General features: G+C 34.2%; 1 protein-coding gene across 4 annotated transcripts in view; it reads right to left on the reverse strand.

Moving 5' to 3' along the window:
- Positions 1-22,715, reverse strand: part of LOC149785889 (uncharacterized) — a 243,980-nt gene that overhangs the window by 111,466 nt on the left and 109,799 nt on the right. For all 4 annotated transcript variants that reach the window (XM_089979881.1, XM_089979882.1, XM_089979883.1 and 1 more), the window contains 5 exons: positions 21,256-21,395; positions 12,544-12,681; positions 11,217-11,243; positions 10,005-10,119; positions 4,519-4,766 (listed from right to left, as the gene is read on the reverse strand). In XM_089979881.1, coding sequence (XP_089836007.1) covers positions 4,519-4,766; positions 10,005-10,119; positions 11,217-11,243; positions 12,544-12,681; positions 21,256-21,395 — 668 coding nt within the window. The remainder of the gene's footprint in view (positions 1-4,518; positions 4,767-10,004; positions 10,120-11,216; positions 11,244-12,543; positions 12,682-21,255; positions 21,396-22,715) is intronic.

The raw sequence follows: 22,715 nt of genomic DNA on the forward strand, positions 1-22,715 counted from the left end.
AAGTAGAGTAACTCTTATTATTGTCTCCAGTTTCAATAATACATCAGTTAGAATGCTCATATTCAAGGGGAGGTGTTTAATATTTTTGGACAAACATCACTTAGTGACAAATGTGTTTTCTCTTTGGAATACACTCGTCCATCATATTAATGTTTGGAGAAAAGGTAATAGGAGGAAAGAATGCTAAGCATCCTATCTCTACCCTGGGCACCATTCAAAGGAAGAATGGAGGGATTCCCATATAAAGGATAACCTGCTTTCCTAACAGGCAAACAGCACAACTAAAGGTCACATAACATGTGAAGACATGAAGAAGATTCCAAATTTTCATGCACTACCTGGCCTTTTCAACAATAAAATGAATGATATCTTGAACTTTCATTCACCAGTTCTGATCAAGAGTCATTAACATTATGCAAAACAGTAACAACATTTTTGCCTACCCTATAAGAAGAAAAGAAAAAAATAACAACAGGATCCACATCTGTCTCTTCATTATAAGTAGATTCATGAGTTATTAGGGCAAGGTAAAAGAGGGTGTGTGTGTGTGTGTGTGATTTTGAACTTTAATGTGGCTTGAACAATTCTATTCATATTGCTATGATATCTTCAGTGTGGCAGTTTATACTGATGTCTAGCACAACATGGGGCATCATGCTGCAGACACAAAGCATCATGTCCCGCCCAGTCACATTATCCTCACACAAGGCCAACCAGCCCTAACACTAACCTCTTAATGCTGAGCGCCAGGTGAAATAGCTGCAGGTGCCATTTTTATAAGTCTTTGGTTTGACTCAGCTGGGATTTAAACCGTGACCTCCTGCATCCAAGGCAGATGCTGTAACCACTTATGCCAATGGATCAGTTATAAAAGAAGGGAGTGGTATCATATGAAATTGTTATAAGATAAAAGAAATAAGCAGAGCTTTGGACAGGTACCTGCTAAAATAAACTCCATGCACTGAGTGCCTCTAAAAACAAATATGAAAACAAAAACAATATTGTGTGACATCATGGAAGTGTTCTGCATAATGTAACATACAAGTTGTTTGCTTGTAACAAGAGTGTGTCTGCACTGCATGGAATATGTGGCACATGTCTTGAGGGGAAGCATTTAAAATCTGTGTGTTTAATTCATCATTAAGAAATGTTTTTGACCAAATGGCTACATCTTGTGTCTTTTTAAGAATCTCTGACATTATTTTTCTCTTTCAATGCTATGCAATAATTATTTATGTGTGAAAATTTGCTCAGCCATTCAGCCAGATTCAACATGATATTCAAAACACTTTTTCTCATCAGTGGAGGTGTATTCATTTTAAATTTCAGGTTCAATGATTGTAAGTATCATTATCATTATTTTATTTTAAGGAATATTAACATCTGATTCAAAATGGAAGATCTCTGTTTCTGTGTTTGACTACATTCATCCCAATGGCAGGTTTATTGTAGAAGAAACTTTCAAAATTCAATGAACCCTACATCCTACTGATGACTTGTGTAACAGAGTCAGTCCTGATTATGATTCCTTTTCACACTCCGATCAGAGAACGCAGTCTTACATGATTTGTTCTAAACACCATCAACAAATGTTACTTGTTAGCATTGTATTGTAAAAGCTAAGTATTTTGACAGTTTTTTTTCCAAACAGGCTGAAACTGGCAAAAGTAACTCCAATACATAAGAAGGGAGATTTTCTGAAATGAATAACTATAGATCTATATGAGTTTTATCATCACTTAAAAGAAAGACATGTCTGTAATGAATTTAGAAACTACACCTCTCCCTCAATAACTCGTGCACAATGAGGTCCCTAAACATAGACCGCACCATTAGTGAGGGTGCGAGTTATCATGGACCCCCATAACAATAGGAAACGATGACATCCTTGCTGTACATGGAGAAAACCATCAAGGTGTGTGTGTGTGTGTGTGAACTGGTCTGTTTAATGGCTGAATACTCGTTTTAAAATCATGTTGGGAATAATTGTCAATAACGCGCTTTTTCTAACCAAGTTTATCGTTCTTATGTAAAAGTGACCTTTATTTCAAGATGCTAAACTGCTGAGAGATCGTTATGGGTACTCAAAAACATCATGCATTACATCACTGCTTTATGTTGTTCCCGAGTAGTCTGGTTCCCTGATTCTTATGCTTCCTGCTTTGCTCTCTACTAAAGTGGAATACAAATCAAGGAACCAGACTAGTTATTAATTCAAATTCACAATTAAAACAAGATTCCTTTTAATTCAAAAAAAACAAAAGGATCATATAGTTCATGAAACAGCTGTCATTGTCAAAAGTAAATATTTTTTTTGTTGTTCTTTTAGTAAAATATTGATGCCATGATTCATGTTAAGTGATAATGAAGTTTACTTCTCATTCATGAGGAAATCTCCAAGTGTCAATTCAATAATTACAAATTTACTTCAAACTGTGAAACTAGCTTCTCATTAATAAAACATATCTGTGAAACAGATTTTATGTCATCAAGTATTCATTTTGGCTATCTCTTAACACAGGTTGGATTTGCATGCCTTTTAACTTTTCATTGATTACACCCCTTTTATTTGATATAAAAGACTAATTAATGTGGTAATACAAGAAGGTCAGCTTTAATTCAGTGCAACAATATAACAAATACTTATGCAAATCAGGTATCAAAACACCTTTGGCACTTAATTAGCCTCTCACTTGATAATTTTTTTTATTTAATTGGTATTTATTTACTATAATGCTGCATCAAGTAGGCTTTAATGACAATTTCATTGATTGAAATTTCACTGCATACTGTTATTTATTGTGTACCAAGAATGTTGTTTGCAAACAAATTTTAACAAAATACATGACTTCTTATTAAAAGCTGATAATTTCTTAATGTAGATTTAAATTTCCAAGTCATATAAACCATTTTCAACAATAACACAAGTGATATATCATGGTTTCAAAAGCCAATTTTGATCCCAAATTTCTTCATGTTCAATGAATAAGGGCCACATTTTTGGTACTTTCTAGTAAAAAAAAATGGAAATCTATGACTGACCACATGATATAAGCAGGTTTGTGAGTTATCAGGGTGTGAGTTATCGAGGGAGTTGTGTACCTGGAATCATTTAATTTGCTACATCATAACAATCAGGCTTCCATGCCAGACTACTCTAACTAGAATGGTGGATGATTGGTTAACAGCAAGAGATCAAGGTAACCTTGTAGGTACAGTGTTTCTTGAACTTACAAAGGTTTTTGACTTTAAAAATCACAAAATCCTGCTGGAAAAGCTCAGTGTACAGGATATACCAAGTTAACCATGAGAGCTTCACTTGGTTTCAAACCTATCTTAAAGGCAGACAACAAGAAGTTTCTATTTTAAATAAACTTTCAGATAGGAAACTGATAAAGTCAGGTGTTCCAAAAGGATTAGTTCTTGGACCATTACTCTTCCTGCTGTACATCACTGATTTACCATATCACATTGAGCTATCCACCAAAAACATGTTTGCAGATGACATGACATTATATAACACTGGATCAACAGGCCATGACATTAGCACTAAATTAAATAAAGATTTGGTAAAAATAAATAACTGGTGTGAGCACAATGGCATACATTTACATACACAGTGGTTCATGCATACATTTCTATGGGGGGGGGGCCCGAGTGGCAGTGGTGTCTAAAGCGCTCTCCATCCATTACGGATCGCTGCCATCTCACCTCTGTCTGCGTGGGTTTGAGTCTTGGATTTGACCAATGTGGGTATGTGAGAAAGCTTGCCAGTAGCTTCTCGTGGGTCAGTGGTTCTTTCCAGAGTTTTCCCGGGTTCTTCCTCCACCGATAATACTGGCAGCCATGTAAAGCCTATCTTGTGCTTAAAAATAGCATTAAACCCTAAACAACAACAACAACAATACATTTCTATACACATTGGTTCATACATACATTTCTATATACAGTGGTTCATGCATACACTTCTATACATAGTGGTTCCTGCATACATTCCTATACACAGAGGTTCCTGCATACATTTCTATACACAGTGGTTCAGGCATACATTTCTATACACTGGTTCAGGCATAAATTTCTATACACAGTGGTACAGTGGTTCATGCATACATTTCTATACATAGTGGTTCATGCATAAATTTCTATACACAGTGGTTCATGCATACAAAAAGACTCCTCTAAACCAGATCCTCTAAAACCTGGCTTCATCTGCAGACTGATTAAATATGTTGGTCCCGCTTGGTAACCTCAGGTTTCTCAGCAGACTGGTACTGGTCCCACTTGGTAACCTGTCTTCATCTTCAGACTGGTTATATATATTAGTTATATATATTAGTCCCACTCTGTAACCTGGCTTCCTTAGCCAACTGGTTACATATTTTGGGTTAGGCCACCTGAATACTAATAAATCTACATGTTAATACACAGCTTTATAAAACAACCAAAATTTTTCTACCTCAATGTGTCTGGTTTTGTACATATTTTGTTGTTTTATTTAGCCATGTCAACTGAAATTACCTATTGCTTTAGCTGTCAGTGGTGGTGCTGCAGTTGGAATCATACCAGGAGCAAATGTCTGCCCAGGCATTGGGGTGGGGACAGCAGTTGGCATTGCATTGGGGACAGGATAACCCCCTATTGTCCCTGGCTGTGTCTGAGAGCCTGTAAAGGTTCCTACAAACCCATTACACTTGATGGTTGGGCAGCATTCGGCCGCTACTTGTGACTCTGTACACCCAAGGGGAAGGTTGATGTAGGTGGGACACCTAGTAGACAAAAAAATAAAATTGTTGAACATTGTGATACAAGCACCTAGAGATCACCATGGTAACATACAAACTCTCTATGGTCCCAAATTCAATTTTAGATTAAAGGTAACTCCAGGGTTGGGGTTTACTCCTGGACTTTTAGCTTCCTTCATTTCAAAGATCATACAAAATTAATATTTTAGTCATCAAGAACATGTTTACAAGCTGACAGAGCTTGTTAAGCTGTCTCAAAATCAAGTTGAATATCAATGCATAATAAGACAAAACTAGTTTGTAACTCACAAAGATATGTGGTAAATATTTAGGCTGAAACATACAACAATAACCATACTAATTTTGAAAGAAATGTTGAAGAAATTTGTTTCACTTGGATATGTGTTCAAAACAAAAGAAAGTGGCATCTATGTTATGTATATTCACTAGGCGTGAATTGGGAACAGGAAAATTACTTTGATGAAAGTAAAAGAATACACATTTGAAATGCAAGTCTGATGAAAGGGTCAGTTATTTCCCATTCATGCATACTTACCATACATATTCACATATACAGTAATACCTCGTGCATTTGCGTTTCTGGATTCATGAATTCACGGATTCGCAAAATTTTAATTGGTAATCTCTATGTACATGTTTTATTTTATTGAACTGAACCTTCGTTATATGACTTCTGTGACATATGAAGTTTACCTAGTTTACCTTCCTGACAATGACAAAGAAAGTGTCAGTCATTAAATTTACAGTCCCATTCGTTACTTGGTTTTACCTTACTGTGAGTGCAAAAGAAAACGGCAGCCAATGAATTAGTATAGGGGTAATATTAGTACATGTATACATGTACCGTACTGTAAATGCACTAGTGTGGCAAATACCCATTAGGCGATACTGTACTCTATTTTTATGTCAACCATTTATTTCTCTTTTTAAGGGTAATGTATTAAGCTAACTTTTAAATGAAATTAAAGTGCTTTGGGAGTATGATTTGGGTCATATATAAGGTTTAAAGCCTAGAAATAGGCATTTATTAGCATTTTTAGTGACTCGTACCAAACATTCGCGATTCCTCCTGATCCGCGACTGGTTCTGGAACCTAACCTCGCGAATGTTCGAGGTATTACTGTACATCAAATCAAAATGCAAACAACCAAAATCCTGATCTGCCATACCATAATATGCCTGAAGATCAGGATCTATGTTGCTGCTCAACTGATTACTCCTAACAACCTGCATTGAACCAGATCTGCCGGTGCATTAAGTGATGGCAGATCTGCGTCTGTGCAGTTTGAAGTTGGACTCATCTTATAAGTAAGCATATACAGTACCAACATCTTTTTAAAAATGGAAGATAGGAAAAAAATGACTGAAGATGTTTGAAATTTTATACTTACATTTGAAAAATTTAAATAATTTATGTTTTCAAGTAGTGCTTGTTAACTTAAGCAAAATTGTTCACTGTGTTGTCCTGAAGATTTCTAAATCAAACTTGAAAGTCAAAATTTAGTATTTAATGCTAGCTATTTCTATGAGGCAAGTATGTTCTGTGACAAATAATTAACTATGTGTGATCTAGAACCATGCCTGTCAAAATATCACTAAGTCATTAACTGGGCCTTGGTAGTAATAAATCATTAATTTTTTAAAACTATCAATGATCATTAAAGGTCATCAACTGGGTCTTGGTAGTAATAAATCATGAATTAATTTTTTCACATTATGGATGATCATTAAAAGTCATCAACTGGGCTTTGGTAGTAATAAATCATGAATTAATTTTTTCACATTATGGATGATCATTAAAAGTCATCAACTGGGCTTTGGTAGTATCTAATCTTGAATTTTTTTTAAACTATCCATGATCATTAAAAGACATCAACTGGGTCTTGGTAGTAATAAATCATGACTTTTTTCACACCATGGATGATCATTAAAGGTCATCAACTGGGCTTTGGTAGTATCAAATCTTGAATTTTTTAAAAACTATCCATGATCATTAAAAGACATCAACTGGGTCTTGGTAGTAATAAATCATGACTTTTTTCACACCATGGATGATCATTAAAGGTCATCAACTGGGCTTTGGTAGTATCAAATCTTGAATTTTTTAAAAACTATCCATGATCATTAAAAGACATCAACTGGGCCTTGGTAGTAATAAATCATGAATTATCATTAAAGGTCATCAACTGGGCCTTGGTAGTAATAAATCATGAATTAATTTTTTCACATTATGGATGATCATTAAAAGTCATCAACTGGGCTTTGGTAGTATCAAATCTTGAATTTTTTAAAAACTATCCATGATCATTAAAAGACATCAACTGGGTCTTGGTAGTAATAAATCATGACTTTTTTCACACCATGGATGATCATTAAAGGTCATCAACTGGGCTTTGGTAGTATCAAATCTTGAATTTTTTAAAAACTATCCATGATCATTAAAAGACATCAACTGGGTCTTGGTAGTAATAAATCATGACTTTTTTCACACCATGGATGATCATTAAAGGTCATCAACTGGGCTTTGGTAGTATCAAATCTTGAATTTTTTAAAAACTATCAATGATCATTAAGGGTCATCAACTGGGCCTTGGTAGTAATAAATCATGAATGATCATTAAAGGTCATCAACTGGGTCTTGGTAGTAATAAATCATGAATGATCATTAAAGGTCATCAACTGGGTCTTGGTAGTAATAAATCATGAATGATCATTAAAGGTCATCAACTGGGCTTTGGTAGTAATAAATCATGAATTAATTTTTTCACATTATGGATGATCATTAAAAGTCATCAACTGGGCTTTGGTAGTATCAAATCTTGAATTTTTTAAAAACTATCCATGATCATTAAAAGACATCAACTGGGTCTTGGTAGTAATAAATCATGACTTTTTTCACACCATGGATGATCATTAAAGGTCATCACCTGGGCTTTGGTAGTATCAAATCTTGAATTTTTTAAAAACTATCAATGATCATTAAAGGTCATCAACTGGGCCTTGGTAGTAATAAATCATGAATGATCATTAAAAGTCATCAACTGGGCTTTGGTAGTATCAAATCTTGAATTTTTTAAAAACTATCCATCATCATTAAAAGACATCAACTGGGCCTTGGTAGTAATAAATCATGAATGATCATTAAAAGTCATCAACTGGGCTTTGGTAGTATCAAATCTTGAATTTTTTAAAAACTATCCATCATCATTAAAAGACATCAACTGGGCCTTGGTAGTAATAAATCATGAATTTTTTCACATCATGGATCATCATTAAGGTCATCAACTGGGCCTTGGTAGTAATAAATCATGAATTTTTTCACATCATGGATGATCATTAAGGTCATCAACTGGGTCTTGGTAGTAATAAATCATGACTTTTTTCACACCATGGATGATCTTTAAAGGTCATCAACTGGGCTTTGATAGTATCAAATCATGAATAGTATACATGAGCAATTGCCATGATCCCTAAATGTATCATGGTGTCATTCCAAAAGATAAACCATAAATAAATGGTTCATCAGCCAAGGTGGCTGAGTATGTTTTACCAGTACGAATGTTTTGGTCAAGATTTTAGGGAGATTTCACCAAAATTTAAGTTAAAGTTTTGGTAAAAATTTAGTGAAATGTCACCAAAATTTCAGAAAATTTTTAATGGGATCTCAGCAAAATTTCAGTGAAAGTTCTGGTTCAAATTTTACTGAAATGTCATTAAAATTTCAGTGATATGCTTGTGAGATCTCACCAAAACTTTCAGTGAAATTTCACTAATATTTTGACAAAAACTTTCAGTGAAATTTCACTTAAAGTTTTGATGAAAATATTAGTGAGATCTTCATTCAAATTTCAGTCACATTTTCATTAGGGAATACTGTCACAACTCCATTTTTTTATTTATCTATGTGTTAAATATGGTATAGAACTGACAGAACCATGTTATAATTCAATCTCTTCATCAACACACTAAATATGGCAAGGTACTGACAGAATAATGTCATGATTCCATCTGTTGATCTATACAGTAAATATGGCATTATATTGACAGAATAATGTCATGATTCCATCTGTTGATCTATACAGTAAATATGGCATTATATTGACAGAATAATGTCATGATTCCATCTATTGATCTATGCAGTAAATATAGCATAGCAATGACAGAATAATGTCATGATTCCATCTATTGATATATGCAGTAAATATGGCATTATATTGACAGAATAATGTTATGATTCCATCTATTGATCTATGCAGTAAATATGGCATAGTACTGACAGAATAATGTCATGATTCTATCTATTGATCTATGCAGTAAATATGGCATAGTACTGACAGAATAATGTCATGATTCCATGTATTGATCTATGCAGTAAATATGGCATAGTACTGACAGAATAATGTCATGATTCCATCTATTGATATATGCAGTAAATATGGCATAGTACTGACAGAATAATGTCATGATTCCATCTATTGATCTGTGCAGTAAATATGGTATTATATTGACAGAGTAATGTCATGATTCAATCTATTGATCTATGCAGTAAATATGGTATTATATTGACAGAGTAATATCATGATTTGATCTATTGATCTATACAGTAAATATGGCATTATATTGACAGAATAATGTCATGACTCCATCTATTGATCTATGCAGTAAATATGGCATAGTACTAACAGAATAATGTCATGATTTGATCTATTGATCTATGCATTAAATATGGTATTATATTGACATAATAATGTCATGATTCGATCTATTGATCTATGCAGTAAATATGGCATAGTACTGACAGAACAATGTCATGATTCCATGTATTGATCTATGCAGTAAATATGGCATAGTACTGACAGAATAATGTCATGATTCCATCTATTGATCTATGCAGTAAATATGGCATAGTACTGACAGAATAATGTCATGATTCCATCTATTGATCTATGCAGTAAATATGGCATAGTACTGACAGAATAATGTCATGATTCCATCTATTGATCTATGCAGTAAATATGGCATAGTACTAACAGAATAATGTCATGATTCCATCTATTGATCTATGCAGTAAATATGGTATTATACTGACAGAATAATGTCATGATTCCATTTATTGATCTATGTAGTAAATGTGACAAAGCGCTTACATACTATAATGATTCTATATCTTGATCTATGCAGTAAATGTGAATTTGACTAGAGCAAAATCATTGTTGTAATAGCAAAGAAATTTTGAATTACTTTTTGTGGCATCTGTAAAAGCCAACATGTGCACTTTCACAGACACATTCAAGATCACATCCATCTTCCCATATGGCTCCTTGATTATACCGCTGGCCCTTATATAAACACTTCTCTGAAAATAACAAAGACACTTGTCTGAAGTTAGCAAACACAAATTGCCTAAAATTGGCAAACATATTTGTCTGATCTGAAATATTCTAATCACACACCTGTCTGAGACAGCAACATACTGGTTCAAATTATTTAAATCACATACCTATTTGAGATAGCTGGACATGCTTATTCAAAATTTCAAATCACACATTTCTGTCATTCCTATCAAAAACGTGTCCAGACTAGAAAACCAAATATTTTCCTGAAATATTACTGTCAAACTTTACTGATATACAGTTGAACCCGTCTTGCAACACCACCCTTCTGTTGGCAAAATGTTGTCTCTCAAGACAAGCAATCTTTCATTACTGGTCAGAACATTTTATAAATGATTAATCAGTGCACTGAAAATGTACTCTCTTAAGACAGGTTGTCTTTCATGGCAGTGGTATGACATGACAGGTTGACTTTCATGACAGTGGTATGACATGACAGGTTGACTTTCATGACAGTGGTATGACATGACAGATTGTCTTTCATGGCAGTGGTATGACATGACAGGTATTTCATGGCAGTGGTACGACATGACAGATTTCTTTCATGGCAGTGGTATGACATGACAAGTTGTCTTTCATGGTAGTGGAGCGACATGATAGATTATGTTTCATGGCAGTGGTATGACATCAAAGATTGTCTTACATTGAAATGAATCATAAATAGCGTTCATTTAATATGAAATTTAAGAAACTTGTAAGATAAGTATATGCTTAAGTTAGATCATTCTTAACTAAGTAAACAAGTAAAACACTAAATTGCATGTTTATAGGAGAGAATTTGATTGCTAGTTCTCATTTTAAAGTAAGAACTCCAGGCTGTCCTGGTATGTGCAGTCATAAATATGTTAATCAGCTCTGTGACGTTACTATTAGTTCAATTTTTCAAGAAAGATGAGGAAAAACATAAGAAGAATAAATAACAAGATTCAAACAGTATCCCCACCCAACAAAAAAAAACTAGCCAGTCCCAGTTTGGCACTTGTCAAAAGAATTTGATGATGCAGCGACTTCCTCTGCTTCCTTCTTCATAAAAAAGAGATAAAAGAAAAACAGTGCTCACCATTAGGTCCTGGTGCAGGTTCTGCATCTGAAATAGAGAGAGACATAGGCCTGTCAATCATTTATAACCTCAAGGTCAGTCCTATAGACCACACCTTGAATGTATGCAAATGGCTGCAGATCAGACCAACTAGACATTGTAAACAAGAAGAATTTACTGATAAGTTATGAATACATCAAATTATGTTTTGCATTCAAAACATCTTAGTCATTCCAATCCAATTAAAAATAGCTGAGGTAGTTAACAAAGATATTTCTGGTGAATGTAATAAATCTGAGGCATATTATTTTCCACAAAGATAGTTGACAAGGTGGTGTGAATGAAAGTCCATATGTGGCTCTGTAATAAATTAATTTGTTTTGATGGTAACACTGTTACAACTCTAGTCTTAGATTAAGTAACAGAAAGAAAGTTAAACCAGCAATTTAAGTTAAATCAACCAAAACATTTCACTCTAAATAACAAAGTGAAAATTTCAGAGAACTAACATCAGTGCAAATTAAATCCCAAATAATTCTAAATGTCCTATCACAAATCTAAAAATAAAGAATGTTCCGAATGAGTCCCAATAATCCTGAATGTCCTGATGTACCACAATGATGCAATGCAGAACATCTTTAAATGAGTTCACAATCCCAAATTAAAGTATATCCAAAATCAATGAGGATTTAAGAATTCCAATCAATAACTTCAATAAATATTTCCTCTTGAATTATATCTGAACACAACTGTAAAGTCTGATTGAAAAGGATTTCCACAGACTGACCTAAAACAGAAATGAATTATTGGTTTACCAAGTCCCTATTCATACTCATTTTTACTTAATCTAGATGTGAGTCATTCTAAAAGAAAATTCCAATAAAATTGTACACAAGTCTGGTTCAAAAATACTTTGAACTCTAAAAGCTATGTTAGCATCATATTTACAACTTACAATTATGGACAAAAGTTGTCTATACAATCATATTGTTTACAAATGACCATTATCTCAAAGTACAACAATCACGGACAAAATTCCATTATACAAAAAGTCGAAATAACAACACTAATAAACTTTAAACAGCACTGCCAAAAGTTTCATAATCATGCAGTCTTCCCTTTTTTCACAAATTTATGACAATTCTAAATTATTATTTTACATAAACTGATTTTATGATACTGATAGAAAGATGGCTTTTCCCCCCAAAAAATCAAGTTAATGACCACAATACTGAATTTAGATTTACCAAAGTAAATAAGAATACAAATTCCATCATTATTTTTCAAGATGAATTCCTCAAAACGTTTTTGAGTTTTACCATTAGGAAGCAAGCTTGTGAATACTTACTACATTTGCCACAAAATTTCCTGCACTGCTCTAAGGACCACTGATTGTAGACTGGGTCATCACATGACTCTTTAGGGTACCGTGCACACAGAGGGTCCTTGTCCACACATGGGGGCAGGGTGGGGGCAATGCTTAAAGCTTTAGATTAAAAAGAAATGGACAAACATTTATGAGCATTCAATCAAAACACTAATCAGGTAACTGCGGAATTAGATGCTCCATGATAAAATGTGGTAAAAAGGGGCCATACTTTATTCAATTTTTTTCAGAAAATGGTAAAAATAAAACCTGACTTTGGGATTTTTCTTTAAAATAAAACCCTATAACACATTTACATTAAATTCAAAAGTTCTTCAAAAGCTATAAACAGAAATTAATATATTTATTGTCACAGCACATATGAGAGGCTGGATGGGACAGGATGGACAGACTCACATAATACAAATACCTCCACCATAGACATGATATGACATGACTGGCAGGATGGGAAAGGATGGACAGACTTGCATAGTACCATATGCCTCTACCACAGACATGATATAGCATGACAGGCAGGATGGGAAAGGATGGACAGACTCATATAATGCCATATGCCTCGACCACAGACATGAAATGGCATGACTGGTAGGATGGGAAAGGATGGACAGACTTGCATAATACTATATGCCTTGACCACAGACATGATATAGCATGACTGGTAGGATGGACAGACTGCATAATACCATAAGACTAAGGCACAAAAATGAATAAAATTTAACCCTGCTTTGCCCTAATGTACTGCGAAAATGTAGTTAAGTACACTGGAACTCATTCAAAGAAAAATACACGTACTACCAATTTTCAGTTGTAACTAGAGTCTTAAGTTATAACTGTATTGCTAGCATGTCCCAATCACTATTGACCCCAATATCTGGCTGCCCCAAATTAATATTTTTTCTTTCTGTGCAAATAATGTATGTACAAACCAAAATATTGTCCAAAACATTGGTATCTTTATTGTCATAATTGCATATCAATAAACACTGCAAGTCTGATGTCTAGATAGGAATACCATGTTGCAATATATCCATTTTGTCAATAGAGAAACATTTTAGGATAATGTTTCAATGTTCTTTTACAAATCAAGAATTATATTTATTTGCATTTTTGTTGTTCGTATTTCTTTTTATTTGTTAAAGTATGACAGTCTGTTCATTGTGTACTCAAGATAAGTCTGGGTGGAAATTGTGCTATGAATGTGACATAGTATTAGCATCAATATTATTTTATAATATAAAGATTATCTTAGACAACAAAATGTATCACTGAAATAATATATATTCATATTATCTTACCTCTGATAATATGGATAGATATTATTATATAAAACATCAAAGATAATTGATAAAAATTTTACCCATAATGTATCTCGAACATTTGGGTTTACACAGATAATCAAAGTCAAACTTTCAGATTTGAAAAACATTACCATCATATTTGAGTTCTATAAATAGCACACATGAATAATTTGCACAAATTCTGACAACTGCAACTGTTACCTTAGAAACTGATGACTCCATGTAAAGATGAGAGTGGCAAAGACCCACATCTCAGAAGAAATGTGTCTAGTGAATTCCCTGTACAGAGAGGACCAGTTTCATTATGGAGACTGAGAAAGGAGAAATAGCCGACAGAACAACAGATAAAACAGATAAAAAGGGGGCATCTAGTTAACACCATGATTTCCAATCAACATGCATGTTACTGGACACCAACACCGTTTTACATGCAAACATTTCATATTAAAATTCATTTGAGAGCCTGGCTATAGTTCAGAAGCTGCTTAAGTAATGAAAATAAATTAGTTTCGATGGTCTGTCTTGTACCACTATTAAGATAAAATATTTTGGATGGTCTTGTACCACTATCAATATAAATTAGTTTCGATGGTCTGTCATGTACCACTATCAAGATAAAATATTTTGGATGGTCTTGTAGTACTATCAATATAAATTAGTTTGGATGGTCTGTCTTGTACCAATATCAATATAAATTAGTTTGGATGGTCTGTCTTGTGCCACTATCAAGATAAAATAGATTGGATGGTCTGTTTCTTACCACCATCATGATAAAATAGTTTGGATGGTCTGTCTTGTACCAATATCAAAATAAAATAGTTTGGATGGTCTGTCTTGTAAAACTATGAAGATAAAATATTTTGGATGGTCTTTCTTGTACAACTATCAAGATAAAATAGTTTGGATGGTTTGTCTTGAACAACTATCAAGATATTATGTGCAAAGTTAAAACTTAAAAGTAATATTAATCAACATTGAAATTTTTTACATCTTAACTTTTTCTGACCTTCACAGTCTTAACCAAAGAGTTATGGCCACATGCTAATATGCATAGAGTTATGGCCACATGCTAATATGCATAGAGTTATGGCCACATGCTAATATGCATAGAGTTATGGCCACATGCTAATATGCATAGAGTTATGGCCACATGCTAATATGCATAGAGTTATGGCCACATGCTAATATGCATAGAGTTATGGCCACATGCTAATATGCATATATTTCTTGCCAAGTCTTGAACTAAAACCCTTTCTTCAGAGAGAAGAAAATCTCAATATGCTCCTATTCATGACAATCTGACAATATTTCATATACAATTTCGTTTTGGTATTCAGTTTTTGTATCCAGGCTGTAGATTAAGATCTTAGTAATGATAATAATCTTTATGATACATAGAGTGTTTTGCATGACATGTTCTATGTCATTTTTCATGGTTAAGGTCAATGGAATAATGTTAAATTATGATATGATTACTGGTCCATTTTTACACCCATCTGAAATTGGGAAAAATAATGTTGATACTTTTTCTCTCCATCCTTCTGTTAACATTTGCTTTGTTCAGCCAACAACTTTGTGACAGCTGGAAAGATTTAATAAAACTCTGTCCATGTATCATGATTAGAAGGGGTGTCACATGACACATTAATCCCCTTATGCCCCTAGGCATAAAAAAATTTAATTATGTGATTTTATATATCTATTGGAGGATAATTTTTAAACTAATGAAGATATTTAATGAGACTTGAACCAGTTGTATATCACTATATGAGATACCATAGCAATGACTTCATTCTCAAGGTTAAGGTCACAGTGTGGAGGTTGCATCACATATCACAGTTTTGGTCCTATCTTCAAAAAACAAAACTGTAGACTTTGAGGGAGTTATTCTACATGCTTTTGCCATCAACCAATGTGACACTGATGTGAAAGTTTTTTTGCTGTATTTGCATCTTAGCCACCTTTATCTGCAGTGGAATTTTCATCAATTTTCTGTGCATACAACTATAGCAATATGAGGTTAATAAAAAGGAAGAGTATGCAAACACTGCATTTCTGAAGATTTTGTTTTGAAAATAACTATCCAGAAGTTCAATATGACACAAATTTTGGTTCCAAAGAACTCTTCACATGAACATATTTGTGAAATAGGCCAAGACTATGAGGAGTGTTCCAAATGCTAGGAGCTTTAAAGGAAGTGAGACATGACACATACAATATCTTAATTATTCATTTATCATCTATCTACATGAACTTATGAAATGAAAGAAACTTTACAATTGTTTTACATTTTCTACAATAGCTGTATCACTAAGGGACCAACCATTTACCTTAACAAGAGAGGTGATCACCTGGATTTTCTTTCACACCAGAATTTTGTTCTATTACTTGAGGTAATTAATTCTTTTCAACTAATATAATGGATATAATAAGTTTTTTTTCCTCAGATCAGAGTGATAATTTCTCCAAGCTATCTGAGGGCTGGACATTTGTATTCTGGTTAGGGGTGGGGTGGTAAAATATTCCAGCCCCCACCCCTTCTAAAAATTAAATGGGCCATCCCTGCATTTGATGAAACCAGGAGAATTTTATTTTTTATTTTAATGTTACTTTTTTAAATTTTATTTTTCCTTTTATTTTAATGTTATCCTAGTGAGTTAGTTTCATTAACCCCAATAAAAATTCCCTTTATTTCTTGACAAGTAGTCAAGACTTACAACCAGCGTTCCCTCTAAGCTGCATGTGCGTGCGGCAGCGCAGCTGCTCAGACATCCCCATGCAGCTGAATTGTTCTCCGCCCAGCAGATCAAAATTACCAAATATTCAATCCAACATTAATGCTAAAATCACCGTAGTGCTTGCACAATGCAGCGCGCATAGCACACACATCTACCATTCACTTAGACGGAACGTTGTAGTTACAACCTATTCAAAATATTTCATTTTATAATTTCATGTCAATAAGCATGGAGAATATTGAACTTAGTTTGTCCATCTATGTCTGTAGGTCCACATCCATGCTGTATGTCCTATCCAGCTTCACTTATTAACATTAAACTTCCATGATGAGTGAGCTTGGAATTTGTATGTGTTTACCACATAGATAAACTGATAGAGGATTCATCCTTTTATTATCCTTTTATTATTTTGTTAGTGAGAGAGAGAGAGAGAGAATGTAAACTTTAAATCAGTAACACTTTGGAATTATCCCCATGATTTCATTACACAAGAAATTGCTTGCTTTATTCAAGTAGAAAACATCAGGGACAGTAGTAGATGATCTTTTATTATCACATAAATTAATGTGAAACCATAAACATCCACTGTCATGACATCTGTGCCTTAGATTAGCATTCTGATTAGACAGGTGTCCTTATTCATCTTTTGTTGGACAAGGAAAGCCCTACGTATGTATCAATTCCATATTCATGTCATCAAGATCTTTTGTTGGTCAAGGAAAGCTCTACGTATGTATCAATTCCATATTCATGTCATCAAGATCTTTTGTTGGTCAAGGAAAGCCCTACGTATGTATCAATTCCATATTCATGTCATCAAGATCTTTTGTTGGACAAGGAAAGCCCTACATATGTATCAATTCCATATTCATGTCATCAAGATCTTTTGTTGGACAAGGAAAGCCCTACGTATGTATCAATTCCATATTCATGTCATCAAGATCTTTTGTTGGTCAAGGAAAGCTCTACGTATGTATCAATTCCATATTCATGTCATCAAGATCTTTTGTTGGACAAGGAAAGCCCTACGTATGTATCAATTCCATATTCATGTCATCAAGATCTTTTGTTGGACAAGGAAAGCTCTACGTATGTATCAATTCCATATTCATGTCATCAAGATCTTTTGTTGGTCAAGGAAAGCCCTACGTATGTATCAATTCCATATTCATGTCATCAAGATCTTTTGTTGGACAAGGAAAGCCCTACGTATGTATCAATTCCATATTCATGTCATCAAGATCTTTTGTTGGACAAGGAAAGCCCTACATATGTATCAATTCCATATTCATGTCATCAAGATCTTTTGTTGGTCAAGGAAAGCTCTACGTATGTATCAATTCCATATTCATGTCATCAAGATCTTTTGTTGGACAAGGAAAGCTCTACATATGTATCAATTCCATATTCATGTCATCAAGATCTTTTGTTGGACAAGGAAAGCCCTACGTATGTATCAATTCCATATTCATGTCATCAAGATCTTTTGTTGGTCAAGGAAAGCCCTACGTATGTATCAATTCCATATTCATGTCATCAAGATCTTTTGTTGGACAAGGAAAGCTCTACATATGTATCAATTCCATATTCATGTCATCAAGATCTTTTGTTAGACAAGGAAAGCCCTACATATGTATAAATTTGATCATCTTTAAATGTGATTTTCTGCATTTTTAGATTGAACACAAGCTTAATTTCAACATTATTTTACATTTCCCATACCATTACATTATCTAAAATCTAATTACAGGTATGAAGACCAAACTGACCACATTCTAAATGCAGTTACCAAGGGGAAATATACACATACATGTGAACCTACCAGATGGGAGGGTTTTCCTCCCAGAATGAGGGATGTCTCCCATCCCACCAGTCACTCACTGAAATCTTTATGTACAAAAAAAAAAAAATGTTCTCCATTTTTTCACACCTTGCTCCCATTGTAGTATATTTATGGTAATACTTCCTATGATCACATGACTGTTAACTGGCTTTAGCACAACAAGACAATTTAACTGCTAATTTCAAACAGCATCAAACAATTAGCACCCTTTGATTCTGTCTTGAAGTTCTGCTGGCTTCAGGCTTTGAAGTTTGTCACATGTGTGATCAGAAACAAAAGGATTAAATAGATGACTAAAGAACTCAATTTGGCTTCAATGTTTAAAGTTTGCCAACATTTCTAAGCATGCATTATCTTCCAGTGCTAACATGGCAACTGAGATATCACATGAAACCCTGTGATGGATAGACACAGGAATTTCAGTGATTGGAATAAAGTTCAAAGGATGTGAATATGCATTCTTCCCATACAAGTAAACTGATTTTAAAATCCGCTATGGTGGCAAGGATGTAATTGCGTGTCATGCAGCATATTAAAGAATATTTAATGTGACAACAAATATGCCATAAATGAAATGTATGTTTACAGAATTGGCATCAAGTGTTGATAAAGATATACATGCCACAACATTCTTTGCTGGCTTATAAGCCAAACATAATCTCCTGTTCATGTTAGCAGATCATTTTTTAGATCTGATCAAATAATATTTATTCCCTGACATGGAAAGTGCACAAAAGTTGTCATACAAATGGACAAAATCCACTCGCTTAGTGACACAAGCTTTGGGTCCTTATTTGAATAAGAAAGTCAATGACATGTGCCACAATGAAAATTTTGCCATTCTCACTGAAAATCCTCTATCTTTTTAAGTCAAAACTCCATTCAAATTTTGTAAATCTCCCAATTTGTTCTAAGCTGACTTCTCTGTTCTGTCACATGTATGTATGCCATTAAATAAAAATAAGATTACAAGAACTTATGAAACTCGGGTGTCAAAGATGTTGAATGCTTTATCAGAAATAAATATAATCCATCTTTAGTTTAATGGAAACGGGAAAATAGATCAACCTGCATATGTATTTAAACTCTTTATATCATGCAAATTAATCCACTAAAGTGAGAATAGGAATTGATCTGCACGACTGCTTTGTCTTCCTTTATATACTGTCCAGTGATCAATATAAAAGAAGCTGATATCATATCTAAGCCTGATGTAAAAATGATGACCATTGATTTCTCAGTTATCAAAGTGATTAATTAAGTCTATGAACTGTCCAGGATCGATGATAGTATTTTCTTAATCATTACCATTAACAAGCTCATGGCTCACTTTCTTTAGGGTTCTGCTTTATCATGAGTTTTGTAACATATTGGCCATTTTTACTGCAGCCTATTGACAACATTTAATCTATCTGATAATCAGGCATTATGGCCTGACCATTCAATCACAGGAAAAATATTCCTTACTTCATGATCCAAATTTAATATTTTATGTCAGATTTAAAAAGAATTATGCACTATTTACAATTATTCAAAGTTTTGAAAATACGGTGTCCAGAATATGAGGATCCAGCTATTTGGATTAGTTAAGTTAATTACATCAATGTAACCCATCAACCTCCAGTACATTGAAAAACAGCAACAACTTCATCCTGTAAAGAAACGGAGTTCAAAATGATGTAATATCACAGATTATTTTAACCTCAGCTCCACAGGCTGAAGACAATTGTATGTAGTAGGTATTTTCTAGCATGATCAGCTTTTCTATGGGACCAACCAGAAATAAAACCCCATGTTGACATAACAATCCATTTAGGAGGAGTAGAGATAACAAGATTCTAAAGATGTCCACAGTGGCAGCCATACTGGATGTACAAGCTGTACCATTTTCATTTAAAACTAATGAGACATCACTAGAAGGCTTCTTGAAAAAGAAAAAGGTCAATATGACTTTTTGTTCAGCCAAAGTTCAGGTGGAGTAGTGACAAGAAGATTTTAAACATGGCTGCTGTTGCAGCCATACTGAACACCAGACTGGAACCATTTTCATTTAGAACCAAGCAGACATCATAATAAGTATTTTAATGAAAACCCCATCATGATTTGACTTTCCATTCAGTAGGAGTAGTGATAAAAAGATTTTCAAGCTGGTAATTGTGTTGGCCATATTAGACATCTGATTGGCATCGTTTTCATTTAGAACTAGATATCAAAGAAAGCCTTCCGGTGAAAAAACATGTCAATATGACTTTCTATTCCAGAAGAGTAGTGATAACAAGATTTACAAGATGCCAGATGAGCATCATTTTCATTTAGGACCAGCTTGACATTAAATCAAGTCTTTTACTGAAAACCACATGTTCACATAACCCCATTCAGAAGAAGTAGTGATAAGATGATTTTCAAGATGGCTGGGGTGGTGTTCATACAGCATATTTGAGTGACGCTATTTTCATTTAGGACCAGCTAGACCATGGGATGAACATGTGTGACTGTGAGTTTCATGGCACTCCTCTAAGTGGTTTGGAAGCAGTAGCAATAACAAACTTGTTCTAATAAACTGACAGACAAAAAAAACATCCCATACACACTTCTGGTCTAGAGCTATAACTAATATAGTCTTTTATAGTGTAATTACAGTAACCATGACAACAAAAGAATAGTATATGGAAATAATATTTTTGTTTTTGCTTTGATAAAAATAAGACTTAAGCATGAAAGGCTAGGTTCACATATGTAATCAAACTACACATTCTTGTGTTTCAAGAGACTCAGCTGTCTTTGTTGCACTCACCAGTCCCTCCACCACTTAGGGTACCAACCCCAGAAAACTGTCCATACTGTTTGCTGAAGTCACACTGGGGTTCAGGGCAGCATTTACCAGGTTGTTTCTCCAAGTGGCAGAACAATGGAAGATTGGAAAATGAGCCACACCTGAAAAAGTCATAATCTGCTTGAGTGAAACTTAGTTACTGTATAATGCTTATAAGGCGTGAGACATTACACACCTGTAGAACATTTTAAATAAATTTTCCTGACACCTACTATGATCGTGATCAAGGAAAAGACATGACTAGCTTTTATAGGTCTACTGGCATATTATTTCTAAAGGCCATTTTTATGGCTACTATGGTAATTAGGTAACAAGACATACAATTCTGCAGACATCAAAATAGTTAACTACTTTATACTTAGAGAAAAGACCCCCCTCAAGCACCCACCACTCCACCAATTGTGTAGATATGGAACAGACATACCAATCACCCACCACTCCACCAATTGTGTAAATATGGAACAGCCATACCAAGCACCCACCACTCCACCACTTATGTAGATATGGAACAGCCATACAAGAGAAATTTGGTGCCATCCCTGCTTCCTCTGTTACTAAACTGGGAAAAGGGAGACGATGTAAGTATAGTAACTGCAATCAAATAAAATTTCATGGTCAATCATCAGTCAATCAGCCAAATGATCAAAGATTAATATTGACCTTCAATAATGAAATATATCCATATGGTAACTTGCCAAAACTGGGCTATTTTCAAATAGCACCAAGTCTGAAACAGACTTCTGATGTACCACAGATATATGGCATACCAATGCTGGTCCTATTTAGGTTACTCCTCGTTTTGTTTTGTTTTTACCTGGAAGTCTGAAAATCCACTGGGGGTAACCATTTACCCAATGTGCTAATTTCACATGCTTTGCTTCCTCCGATCTGTCTCATCAGTTACTAGGGAGATAGTTTGGTGCATTAAAGATCTCACTACTGAGCAATTATATTCCAAATGGTGATTGGAAATAAATTCGATCATCATTCATGTGTACACACATGTCCAAGAATGGTAGTTTGCCATTTTCTTCCTGTTCTGAAGTGAAATAAGCATGTGAATCAACGGAGTTGAGATGATCAGAGAATGCGCGTTTCATGGTACTCATGTAGTTCAGTCAAGGTATCATCCACATAATCCACACTGAACCACACCAATCTCTTTGTATCATGTGACCATTGTAAGTCATGTGATCAACATTCAAATTCTAACTATATTTATGCTTTGAGTATGGGAAATTACTAATCATTATGAATTATCCTGAACTAGGAAGCAACCATTTCAGTTGTAGGTCTAACATTAGATAGACCCAAATGATTTAATGGAAGATTGATGGACAGAGAGACCACTGGTTATAAAGCAGTTGGCCTTTAATTTACAATGAGTCAGCCAGGATTATGAGTCTGTCAAGGATCTGTTG

This window comes from Sinohyriopsis cumingii, chromosome 13 (genome assembly GCF_028554795.1).
Source record: "Sinohyriopsis cumingii isolate HCF-2022 chromosome 13, ASM2855479v2, whole genome shotgun sequence".
Lineage (NCBI taxonomy): Eukaryota > Metazoa > Mollusca > Bivalvia > Unionida > Unionidae > Sinohyriopsis > Sinohyriopsis cumingii.